General features: G+C 38.0%; 1 protein-coding gene across 4 annotated transcripts in view; it reads left to right on the top strand.

The window, feature by feature from the left end:
• LOC122553958 (phospholipase B1, membrane-associated) overlaps window positions 1-12,450 on the top strand; it is an 88,521-nt gene that overhangs the window by 62,790 nt on the left and 13,281 nt on the right. For all 4 annotated transcript variants that reach the window (XM_087989473.1, XM_087989474.1, XM_087989472.1 and 1 more), the window contains 2 exons: window positions 8,639-8,730; window positions 10,728-10,809. In XM_087989473.1, the coding sequence (XP_087845599.1) occupies window positions 8,639-8,730; window positions 10,728-10,809 (174 nt within the window). The remainder of the gene's footprint in view (window positions 1-8,638; window positions 8,731-10,727; window positions 10,810-12,450) is intronic.

The following is a 12,450-nucleotide window of genomic DNA, read 5'->3' as shown; positions in this document are numbered from 1 at the left end:
AAAAAGAATGCAACTTTACTTGTCTGAGGCATTTTCATTTTCCATTATAATTTCCAATTTCTATTTTACTTTGCTAATTTCACTTTAGATGTAGCAATGTAATAAATGAGCAAAGACTTTGCATATTAATTAGATTAGATTCCCTACAGTGTGGAAACAGGCCCTTCGGCCCAAACAGTCCACACCGACTCTCCAAAGAGTAACCTACCCAAACCCATTTACCTAACACTATGGGCAATTTAGCATGGCCAATTCACCTGACCTGTACATCTTTGGATTGTGGGATTAAACTGGAGCACCTGGAGGAAACCCACACAGAATGTGCAAACTCTACAAAGACAGTTGTGGTCGTTAGTACAGCTTCCAAACTGAACTTATCAAAAGAGACACTAAAATGTTGACGTTCAGGACAAATCTCTGATAAAAATAACACTCGTCAATAGACTGCAAAATCTCCTGCTTTGTCTTAGGCATGGGAAACTCTAAGATAGTCCTTGTTTTCATCACTATAGGTGCTATTTGGCCTAGTCCCACAGTGTGTCCCAAATATGTCTGTTTTACTTGAGTAAATTCACTTTTAGCCAAGCTTATAATCAAATTGGCTGTTTTTAACCAATCATACAATGTATTTAAGTGTTGTAAATGTTCATTCCAGGTTTGTCTGGACACAACAAATCATATTTTCACTTTTTTGGTTAATTGTTGAAAAGTTGTTCATGCATTTTTCATTCCAAATTCCATGAATTTACATTGATAAAGTCCATTTAATTATAAAAGCAGAAAATTCCTTGAGTGTACCATTCAATAGAAGTTGAAAATCGTCGATTTTTGTAGCAATTAGTGATCATTCAGTCCTCTTAATACAGTCCTGCAATTGTGGAATTGAATATGAACCCACCTATGCTGTCATAGTATCTTTGCAACCATATTTTCACAATTATTTTGATACATCCAGTTTCAGCAACATCGCAACAGATGAGCTCTAGCTACTGTGACTCAATTCAATAATGGCATTGACCATCATAAATAGAATCTCTTTTCTCACTTGGGCCAAGATCTATGGGATGAGGCTGTGCAGATGTTGCTTAATTTTTGAACATTCCCCACATTACCATCAATGACATTTTCGATGGCCTATTTACTTAGTTTAGTTTAGAAGTCTATAGCAGCTTTAATAACCCACCACAATAGTTTTCTGAGAAATAGAATAGTATAACAGGTAACTTTCCAAGCACTTCCATATTATTCAATCTGGTTTCTAAAGGGTTGACATTTCAGTTTCTGATTCATTCCCAAATACTTCTGACATTTATTTTCTACTCACTATTTCTTTATCCACTGTAAATACACTTGTCTCTTGACTTTCTTCTCCAATATGCTATTGTTTTAACACACAAACTTGACACATTTGACTGATATTTTCCCTCCTGTTTGGAATGCGTGCCTCATAATTCACATCATTGAGTTTTTGATTTGGTAGGAACTAGTGAGCCTTATTTTTCATGGCTCCTCAGAAACAGCTAACAGTACTTAACACAAAAAAAAACTGAACTTTGATTTTTTTTATTTGTTATAATTTTCATTGTTTGATGAGTACTTTCCAAATGTTTTTTGGTCAATACACATACACTTTAGCTAATTTTTTTCTTGAAAATTGGGCATATTGATCAGAAATGTGGTTTCTGAAACTTAATTTATACATTCTTCATTCATTAATGTAAGGGTTCCTACAACTTAATACTTGTATAGCAGTAGAAGAAGATTCATTAATACTAAACAATAGTAAGGATGTCCTTTTAATGCAAATCATTAGGATTCCTGACAATAAGCCTTAATCACAGTGTTAAAAGTTTACTGCTATCTTCCTAATGCGCCTTGAGATTGTGGATGATAAGCTGAAGATATACATTGTTATATTCCTAAACTAATTATTATTTCTTGAAATATTTGCGACATAATATTTGATCCTTGCACTGATTATATTTCCTTAGGTAGTTACTTTCTGTAAAAAGATGAACAAACTTTTCTATTATCATTTTTGCCTTTTTTCCAAAGCTGCAGAAAATCTTGCGATAGGAAATATTGTTTGGAGCATCCATAATAGTTAAAATTTAAACTTTCCCATTTCTTGATCATGGGAGGGGTCATCCAGAGTCTGTGAAAACTCTGCCAGCCAGTTTTTTAGGAGACCAGAAGTGAATGCAGTTTTACAAAAGTGGACTAACTAATATCCTGTACAGCCGTAACACGACCTACCAACTCCGATACTCAGTGTTCTGACCAATATCGGCAAACAAACCAAATGCCTTCTTCACTGCCGTGTTTACCTGTGACTTATCTTTCAAGTCACCATGAACTTATACTCCAAGGTCTCTGTTTGGCAACACTCCCCAAGATCTTACTATTAAGTCCTGCCCTGATTTACCTTACCAAAATGCAGCACCTCACGTCTATCAAACTCCATTTCTCACTCAATTGTGGAAATGGTGATGTGGTGGTAATGTAATTGGGTTAGAAATCCAGAGGCTCAGCTAATGCTTTGGAAATTTTGCCTCAAATTCAAATTCAACCATGGTAATGTGGAATCTAAAATTAAATTAATAAAATTTGAAATTGCAAGCTAATCTTGGTGATGCTGACTGGGAGATAAACATTGTTTGTATAAAATTCTGGATTGGTGGTGCTGGAAGAGCACAGCAGTTCAGGCAGCATCCAAGGAGCAGCGAAATCGATGTTTCGGGCAAAAGCCCTTCATCAGGAATAAAGGCAGTGAGCCTGAAGCGTGGAGAGATAAGCTAGAGGAGGGTGGGGGTGGGGAGAAAGTAGCATAGAGTACAATAGGTGAGTGGGGGAGGGGATGAAGGTGATAGGTCAGGGAGGAGAGGGTGGAGTGGATAGGTGGAAAAGGAGATAGGCAGTTAGGACAAGTCCGGACAAGTCATGGGGACAGTGCTGAGCTGGAAATTTAGAACTAGGGTGAGGTGGGGGAAGGGGAAATGAGGAAACTGTTGAAGTCCACATTGATGCCCTGGGGTTGAAGTGTTCCGAGGCGTCTGGTGGTGAGGGAGCGGCGGTGAAGGAGGCCCAGGACCTCCATGTCCTTGGCAGAGTGGGAGGGGGAGTTGAAATGTTGGGCCACGGGGCGGTGTGGTTGATTGGTGCGGGTGTCCCAGAGATGTTCCCTAAAGCGCTCTGCAAGGAAGCGCCCAGTCTCCCCAATGTAGAGGAGACCGCATCGGGAGCAACGGATACAATAAATTATATTAGTGGATGTGCAGGTAAAACTCTGATGGATGTGGAAGGCTCCTATAGGGCCTTGGATAGAGGTGAGGGAGGAAGTGTGGGCGCAGGTTTTACAGTTCCTGCGATGGCAGGGGAAAGTGCCAGGATGGGAGGGTGGGTTGTAGGGGGGCGTGGACCTGACCAGGTAGTCACGGAGGGAACCGTCTTTGCGGAAGGTGGAAAGGGGTGGGGAGGGAAATCTATCCCTCGTGGTGGGGTCTTTTTGGAGGTGGCGGAAATGTTGGCAGATGATTTAGTTTATGCGAAGGTTGGTAGGGTGGAAGGTGAGCACCAGGGGCGTTCTGTCTTTGTTACGGTTGGAGGGGTGGGGTCTGAGGGCGGAGGTGCGGGATGTGGACGAGATGCATTGGAGGGCATCTTTAACCTGGGAAGGGAAATTGTGGTCTCTAAAGAAGGAGGCCATCTGGTGTGTTCTGTGGTGGAACCGGTCCTCCTGGGAGCAGATACGGCAGAGGCGGAGGAATTGGTTAAAGAGGAAGTGATTAAAGATGCCCTCCAATGCATCTTGTCCACATCCCGCACCTCCGCCCTCAGATTCCGCAACCTCCAAAAAGACCCCACCACCAGGGATATATTGTTTTTACCTCATTGATTGTATAAAAACCTATCTGGTTCACTAATGTCCTTTAATAAATGAAACCTGCTGACTGATAGCCTACATGTGAGCCAGATCTACAGAAATGGGGTTGACTCTTAAATGTCCTCAGAAATTACCAATAATCCACTCAATGCAAGAGTGATTAGAGATGGGCAACACATACTTGCCTTGCCTTTGACACAAACATGAAAAATAAATTTTAATGAATTCATTGTACTTTGTTCTTTGCGTACAAATATATAAGCCACCAAACATTGTATTAATTTTCCATAGCACTTTAAGATTAGCAGTGAATTGTTGTGCAATCAGTGACAATTCCCTCGCTGCTTGTTATACTCACCCATAGGGATTGTCATCTATCCCCCAAAGGGACTACAGCAGGATAGAAATCCATATCTTTAAGAAAACCACCTTGTGGATCAAAAGGTCATGCATCTATTTTTTATGTGATTTCCAGGATCCAAGGCATCTGTATCCCTTTCTTGTGTAGAGGATTAAGTACCAAACCATCAGGAAAGCATCCCTCCACTTTCCCTTATGCTCATTATTACCCATAAATCAGTTTAGATCATAATCAGACACAGCCACAGTTGATTTATAGCAAATTCAGTCTCAATTTATTGTACACTTACTCATTAGTAATTGCACAATGAAACACACTGTTCAACAGTTTTCAGTAGATGTTTATGATGACCTTAATTAAAGCCATATTCTTTGCATTATTACATAATTAGTCACAGAAAACTTTACTTGCCCTTTTAACAAAAAACATATGTTAATAATATATTTTCCTCTTCTGCCCTGTTCTTCAGGTTACTATGACAATCTAACAACAAAAATAGTCTGCCTTCCAATCAGATCAATATACATTAAATCCTTAGGGTTGCTTCCATATAGCAAAACCCTTTCTTGAGATTGTTCATCCGTGAAGCAGCAAGATTCAAAACATATCGGAATATAGTTTAAAAGTTGTTTTACACTATAACCTTACAGCAAACTATGTCGAAAAAAAGGAGCAACAGAGGAGATTTGAGGAGAAACCTGTTCACCATGAGAGTGATTGATATCTAGAACTCACTCGCTGAAAGGGTGATAGAAGCCAGAGCCATTACAACAATTAAGTATTTAGATGATCTTTTAATGTTCTGTATCAGACACAGCAACGGATCAAGTACTGTAAAATAGGAATAGAGTAGATAGGTGCTTGATGACTGGCCTGGATACAATAGGCTGGAAGGGGTTCTTTGCATACTGTAATACTCTTTTTTTTCAATAACTGTGACAAAGCTAGCTTGCAAGCATAAAATTGTCAACTCCCTCCACAACCATGTAAGATTGCTGATAAGAATTGAAAACACTTATATAAAAAATTGGGGATTATTTTGATAATTGTCACACCAAAGTTACAATGCTGTCTCTGATAAGTAAAACCACAGTCTGGTAAAAGAAATGCTGAACCCCAAACCTTTATCAATAATAACTTAAAAATAACATAACACTGAAGTTTAGCTGATTGTAATAGATAGTTCTTCCCACACAATATGGAATAATGATTCAGATAGTCTATTCGTGATCAAATGACATCTCCTACCCCACCTTTCAAACATACAGTGGCAAAAAAATAAATTATGAATATCTCAAAATAAGATGAATAGTTTGGAAATTTATTAGATTTAGTCACCTTTATTTCAAATTGATTCTCAACATAAAGGGTTCACTCTCTCAGGATCAAGGTATTCTTATGTGATATTTTATGGATATCATTATTTATTTCTTTTAAACTCATATATCTGCAATTAGTAACCTATGTATTTTTGATTCCCTCAGAGAAATAAGAAAAAGTTACTTTTTCTTTTCAGGATTTTTTTTAGATTTGTGGTTTAATACACTTTGCATAACCACCAGATTGCATGATTTCTTATTGTCGAAAATTTGTCTGCATGGAGTCAGAGAGTCATAGAGATGTACAACACAGAAACAGACCCTTCGGTCCAACTCGTCCATGCCGACGAGATATCCCAACCCAATCTAGGTTCACCTGCCAGCACACAGCCCATATCCCTCCAAACTCTTCATATTCATATACCCATCCAGATGCCTTTTAAATATTGCAATTGTACTAGCCTCCATCACTTCCTCTGGAAGTTCATTCCATATACGTACCATCCTCTGCGTGAAAAAGTTGTCCTTTAGGTTGCTTTTATATCTTTCCCCTCTCACCCTAAATCTATGCTCTCTAGTTATGGACTCCTCCATCCCAGGGAAAAAAAGACTTGTCTATTTATCCGATCCATGCCCCTCATGATTTTATCAACCTCCATAAGGTCACTCCTCAGCCTCCGACGCTCCAGGGAAAACAGCTCCAACCTATTCAACTTCTCCTTATAGCTCAAATCGGCAAACCCTGGCAACATCTTTGTAAATCTTTTCTGAACCCTTTTAAGTTTCACAACATCCTTCCAATAGGAAGGAGACCAGAATTGCACGCAATATTCCAACAGTGGCCTAACCAATGTCCTGTACAGCTGCAACATGACCTCCCAACTCCTGTACTCAAAACTCTGACCAATAAAGGAAAGCATACCAAATGCCTTCTTCACTATCCTATCGCCCGTGACTCCACTTTCAAAGAGCTATGAAACCTGCACTCCAAAGTCTCTTTGTTCAGCAACACTCCTGAGGACCTTACCATTAAATGTATAAATCCTATTAAGATTTGCAAACCCAAAATGCAGCTCCTCACATTTATCTACATTAAACTCCATCTGCCACTTCTCAGCCCATTGGCCATATACTTCAAACTTAAATTGCCTCACCTAATCCTCTGTAGCAAACACTCATGAATCAAACTCCTACTTCCTAAAAGGTGGGTAGATATTTATGGAGAACCCTTATAATATCTGGGAGGGTTACAATTTATGTGAAAATAATTGCATTTTAGCTTATCAGCTTATCAGGGTAACACACTTAACTGGCTTCTTCCTTTTGGGAGAAAAGTTGCATTCCTCATGCCCAAGTAATGTGTTCTGAAGTCTGTCTCCTTCTGATATTGAGAGGAATTAATCGAGGGATTCAGCTACATAGAAATATAGAGTAGCACCATAGAATGTAGGAGCAGGAATAGGCCATTCAGCCCTTTGAGCATGTTTTGCCCTTTAATATAATGTTGGCTGTGTAACTCTGTTTCTCTCCACTGATGTGTTGAGTACTTCCAACAGCTTTTTTTTGTCCCATTAGCATTAAATAGCAACAGCCATTCAATATTCCTGTTGAAACGCACAATATCTCTTACTTTCTCATAAAGCTGTCAACCAGCCACTGATTCACAGTATCAATGACAAAATGCTATTATGCCCATCAACCTCTACCTTTTATGTAAATAAACATGGAGGCATTGCAGAACTCTTCCAGTAAAGTATAACTTATTAAAGGGCCATAAAGATGTCAAACAAACAATCAAATTTAGAACTACCTTCAATAGCTGTGTTAACACTGCCTGCTGAGAGCTACACTCATTCGTCATTCTTTGATCTCAGCCAGACATTCATAATGAGACCATTCTGTAAAATACTGATGTCTGGCCATCTTTCTTCCTATGTGCTACCAGACTTATTTTTAGATTACATTACATTACAATGTGGAAACAGGCCCTTCGGCCCAACAAGTCCACACTGACCCGCCGAAGCGCAACCCACCCATACCCCTACATTTACCCCTTACCTAACACTATGGGCAATTTAGCATGGCCAATTCACCTGACCTGCACATCTTTGGACTGTGGGAGGAAACCGGAACACCCGGAGGAAACCCACACAGACACGGGGAGAACGTGCAAACTCCACACAGTCAGTCGCCTGGGGTGGGAATTGAACCTGGGTCTCAGGCGCTGTGAGGCAGCAGTGCTAACCACTGTGCCACCGTGCCACCCACTTGTTGAGTACTTCCAGCATTACCTGTTGTTATTTCAGATATGCAATAAAGACTTTGCTTTTGAATTAATAACAATTAAATTTACCTCTTCTTTCATTATAGCATAGCATCTTTATTTTTCCTTCTGAAACTAAGGGACTGTTTGTTATTGTAATTCAATCTGATGATGCATGAAGTCATAACATTATCCCTCATAATGTCAATCTAATTCTCCCCACAAAGCAAGATAACATCCTTGGAAGGAATGCAAATCCAAAAATATTGAATTCACAAATTACTTACAACGAAAGAAAAACAAATATACACAAGAATTAAACTGCTTAATTTGGCAGTCTTCTAAAATAATGCAGTCATTCCATTATCACTTCACATTTTCATATCTGCTTCCAAATTGAAAGATCTGAACTGAACAATACATTTATCTAAAATAGAAAGGTTACTATTGTCCTGCTCTCTCATTAGAGAGAGTCAACTGATGGTGGTTTAACCTGAGGCTCACCATGCGTCAGGAAAGGGGAGAGGTTGAGAAGGAAAGTCCTTCGCAGTATCCTTGGAGGGTGTAAGAATTAAACCCATGCTGTTAGCATCACTCTGCATTGCAAAGCAGCTGTCCAACCAACCAAGCTAACTGCCCATTTACGTACACCAGCAGACATTTATCTACACTAATAAATGCCAAGAATTTACTTTTCCCTACGCTTTTATGCTGTTGATCTTAATATTACATTTATTCAGATCTATGAAATTGCAATGTCAGAGTCAAGGTTCTGTTATGCATAAAAGTAACATATAATCCTTCCTGAACAGATGCCTAGGACAATAGTGAACTTAGTACAGTTACTGCCAATTGAAGGTCTCCGTTTAGTCAACGATGGCTCTTTTGGATGTTTACTTCAAAGGTACTATATCTTTCTTTCATCCAATTTCGTCCATTCAGAATCAATTTATTTGTGAGTTTAATATTTTATGGATTTATATTGCTTTCAAGAAAGTTAACTTGCTTCAAGGGTAGAATTGGAGGTACTTTTCTGATTTCATCCATCATTAGGGAACCTTGTCACTGGTCACATATGTGCTACAAAAGTGTTTTCTGAAATCAGATTACAGTTAGTGCATAATTTCCTTGCAATTCTCTTACAGTTTCCTATAGGCTGAATTTGACTTTCAGTCCACTGAATTAATGCTCAATTTCTGTATGACAGGACTCCAGTCCTAATTGAGTCTCATTCATGGGATATAAACCATTTTGTGTGTTTTCTTTGTGCATTTTGCATTCTGCCCACATTTGTCGCTGAACCAAGAATCCCAGATCAACCCACTAATTTCCTTTGTTTTGGGAATGAAAGTCCTTTAATATTGAAATAAAAAGAATGAAATATTCTAAAAAATTGCAAGTTAAGCTTTTTTTTGTTTATGGTTAATTCATGTTATCTGCCCACAGTAAAATTCCTGCTTTAAGTTCTTATTTAACAGTCCCTGGAGTCCAAATCTTCTGAAATTTAAACCAGATTAGACTTAACACTTCAAAAAATGATCAGATCCATAGTTGACTTTATACATTAAAGTTAATGCAAAGATGCCAATCTGCATTACGAATACAATGACACATTATTGGTTGTATTTGATAATAGTGTTTGAAATAAATGTTAAAATGAGATTATATCACTTCAGGGACCTGGAAGTAAAGCCTTTTTTGTCATCCGTTGTTAACTGTGAAACAAACATAGGATCAAAAGTCAGCTATTCAACTTCTCGAGCTTCTTCTGTCATTGAATTATCTCATGGCTGAACTGTAAACCTATCTGACTTAAATTCGATTTGATTCCCAAAATTGAACTCAATACTCTCAAAAGGATCTGACCAAACCACTGTGAAATTGAAACATTCCAATCAATGGTCCTTTATGAAATAGGTTAGGTCACTTTAATTTGGGGTCCAACAAATGCAAATTCACTGTACAAAACTTCAACCTTAGCTTAATATTTTGCTCAGAAAAAGAGTTGACTCCAGGATAGAATGTTTGGAAATGCAGACTAATACATTGCTATACTGAAAGAGTTTATCCGGTAAATTTCTTAAGAACCAGGTATGATAAAATGGGAAAATAATTCCACCTATCGCAGTCAAGCAGAAGATAGAAAACCTGAAACACATGTGCCAACAGGTTCAAGAACAGCTTCTTCCCCACTGTTATTAGACTTCTGAATGGACCTCTCAGATTTTAAGTCTAATGTTGATTTTGCTTTTTGTGCACCTTCTTTGCAGGGTAACTTTGTATTCCTCACTCTATTCAAACACCCTATGATCTTTGTATATTTTGATCTGCCTGTACTGCATGCAAAACAAAAGTTTTCCTTGTGCTTAGTTCCCTTCACATAACACTTATATCCCTACTGTAGGCACCACATAATGAATGCCAACGTGAAGGCGTTGTATAATTTCTCCCAGCTTTTCATTAAATAAATTGAGGAAGCTAACATACTCCCCAAACATTTGCTCCTTCAATGACATTATATTTCCAGAATCCCAGTACACATTTCCATATTTTCATGCACTATTCAGTTTTAAGTTAGCCTATATCTGTTTTCAAGTTTAAACCACAGCAGTCATTTAATTTAGTGGAGAGCTCATCTATCCTGGAGAAGCTGGCATCTGTCAGAAGCAGAAATCATCACTAATCAAATATTTAGAATTATATATTATTTCCAGCACAGAGAGGGACCCATTGATGAACCAATGCCATTATAATATTGTATAAATGTTAATACAATGATGAAATGTTGCAATGGCTGCCAAGTAATCCAACATGAAAGATGTAATTTTTCCAATTTCAATAATCGAATTTATTGATGTCTGATTGCAATTTCTACTCCAAGTCATTCTATTGTTGTTGCAGGAAGTTTTGTCCATGTTTAGTAAACCCTATGCCTGATTCAGCTGAATTAAGGGAATTACGCAGAATTAATAAAGTGTTTCAGGTAGGTGATAACAGTGATAAACTGCTTGAATTGTCTTATCTATTGAAGGGTGCATGACATAGAAACGTGCTGTTGATCTTCAATGGCCTATTAAAGTTGTCATTTAGAAAAACTTGTTTTGCCTTTAGCATTAAAAGCAGCTGTAGATTCAGCGCACTGCTGGTGCTTTGTCTTTTTAACTCACACGCATGATGAAATTAATTATTTCTGACTGATAACTACATGCATAACAGCTTTAATTGACAATGAATAAGAGAATTCATGATCCCTGGAGAGTTCAACACAGTCATCTTCAATTATAAATTCAGGTGTCATTCTCAGACGAGTGATAAATAGTGCAGGCTCTTAAAGCTGCATTCTTCAACAGTTTAAATGTAATTATTGAGACACTGCTGAAGGACATGTACAGCATAGCTCGTAATCATCACAGCATAAAACAATTGCATTTATTCAGCAGCACAATTCTGTGCATCAATGTTTCAATATAATAAACCATAATTTATGGATTATTCTATCACAGTACAGTGATAATGGCACTTCCAAAGGAAGTAAAGTATCTTGAAGATGTGAAAGGTGCTATATAAATGCAAGTCCTTATTTTTAGAACATAGAATAATGCAGCCTTTCAGTCCACCATTTTGCGCCGAACATATGCATTCTAAATGAATCCATGCAACATGCTCCCTATCCTGTTATTCCCTGCCTGTTCTTAAGTCTGTCTAAATGCCTTTTAAACTTTGATATTGTATTTGCTTCTACCATCGTGCACATCTCCGTTAAACTTTCCCCTCTCAATTTAAACCTATGTCCCCTTGTATTTGACATTCCCACCCTCGTAAAAATTGACTCTGACCATCCATCTTATCCGTACCTCTCACCGCTTTATATACTTCTATCACCCCCTCAGTTTCCGATGCTCTTGAGAAAACAATCAAAGTTTGTCCAACCTCTCCTAATACATTGCCAGCCAGGCTAGTACCTTTCAGTTCAGTTTTGTCACTATGAATGCTACAAATGATTGCTGTTATGATCCTCATAAAACTTAATCTCTTGAAAAAATAGGAATCCCTAGCAACACCCACAGAAGCAATTGAGATATCAGATTTCATCTTTTGTAATTTTATTGTATCTGTCAAACCCAATATCAACAAATTATGTATGTGTTAACAGACCATGATAATTCATTAGGAGCGGTGAATTTCACTTCAAGTAAGTTGGTGTTATATATGTTGTGATACCATCAACTAACAGCTTGTGGGTAGAGTAATATACTGTCACTGTCCATTTTCCTTGCCTGCTTGGTTTAGTTGTAGGGAATCAATGACAAAAGAATCTTGATTAAAACAAAGGCTCTGATTTTAAGTAAGATGTACTTTTTTAAAATGACAGCAATTAAGTGTAAATTTCATTTGTAAGTTAGACACTGCTATGGAAACCATGTCAAATCCTGTAGATACAGGTCCTAACATGCTCTGCCTTCTCCCCACTCAAGCCAGAATGATATTATCAGATTGAGTGAAGCTTAGTACAGTCATGAGCATTCACCCCTTCAAACCCATTATATTAAACAAGTTGTCCTCCAGGTTTTCTAGTTAACACTTGTACGTGCATTATTCATGCATATATTTTCCATTACTTCAT

The sequence above is a fragment of the Chiloscyllium plagiosum genome, unplaced genomic scaffold (assembly GCF_037043375.1).
Source record: "Chiloscyllium plagiosum isolate Xiang-an unplaced genomic scaffold, Cpla_swu_hap1 HiC_scaffold_8, whole genome shotgun sequence".
Lineage (NCBI taxonomy): Eukaryota > Metazoa > Chordata > Chondrichthyes > Orectolobiformes > Hemiscylliidae > Chiloscyllium > Chiloscyllium plagiosum.
This window is presented reverse-complemented; position numbering and strand designations above follow the sequence as displayed.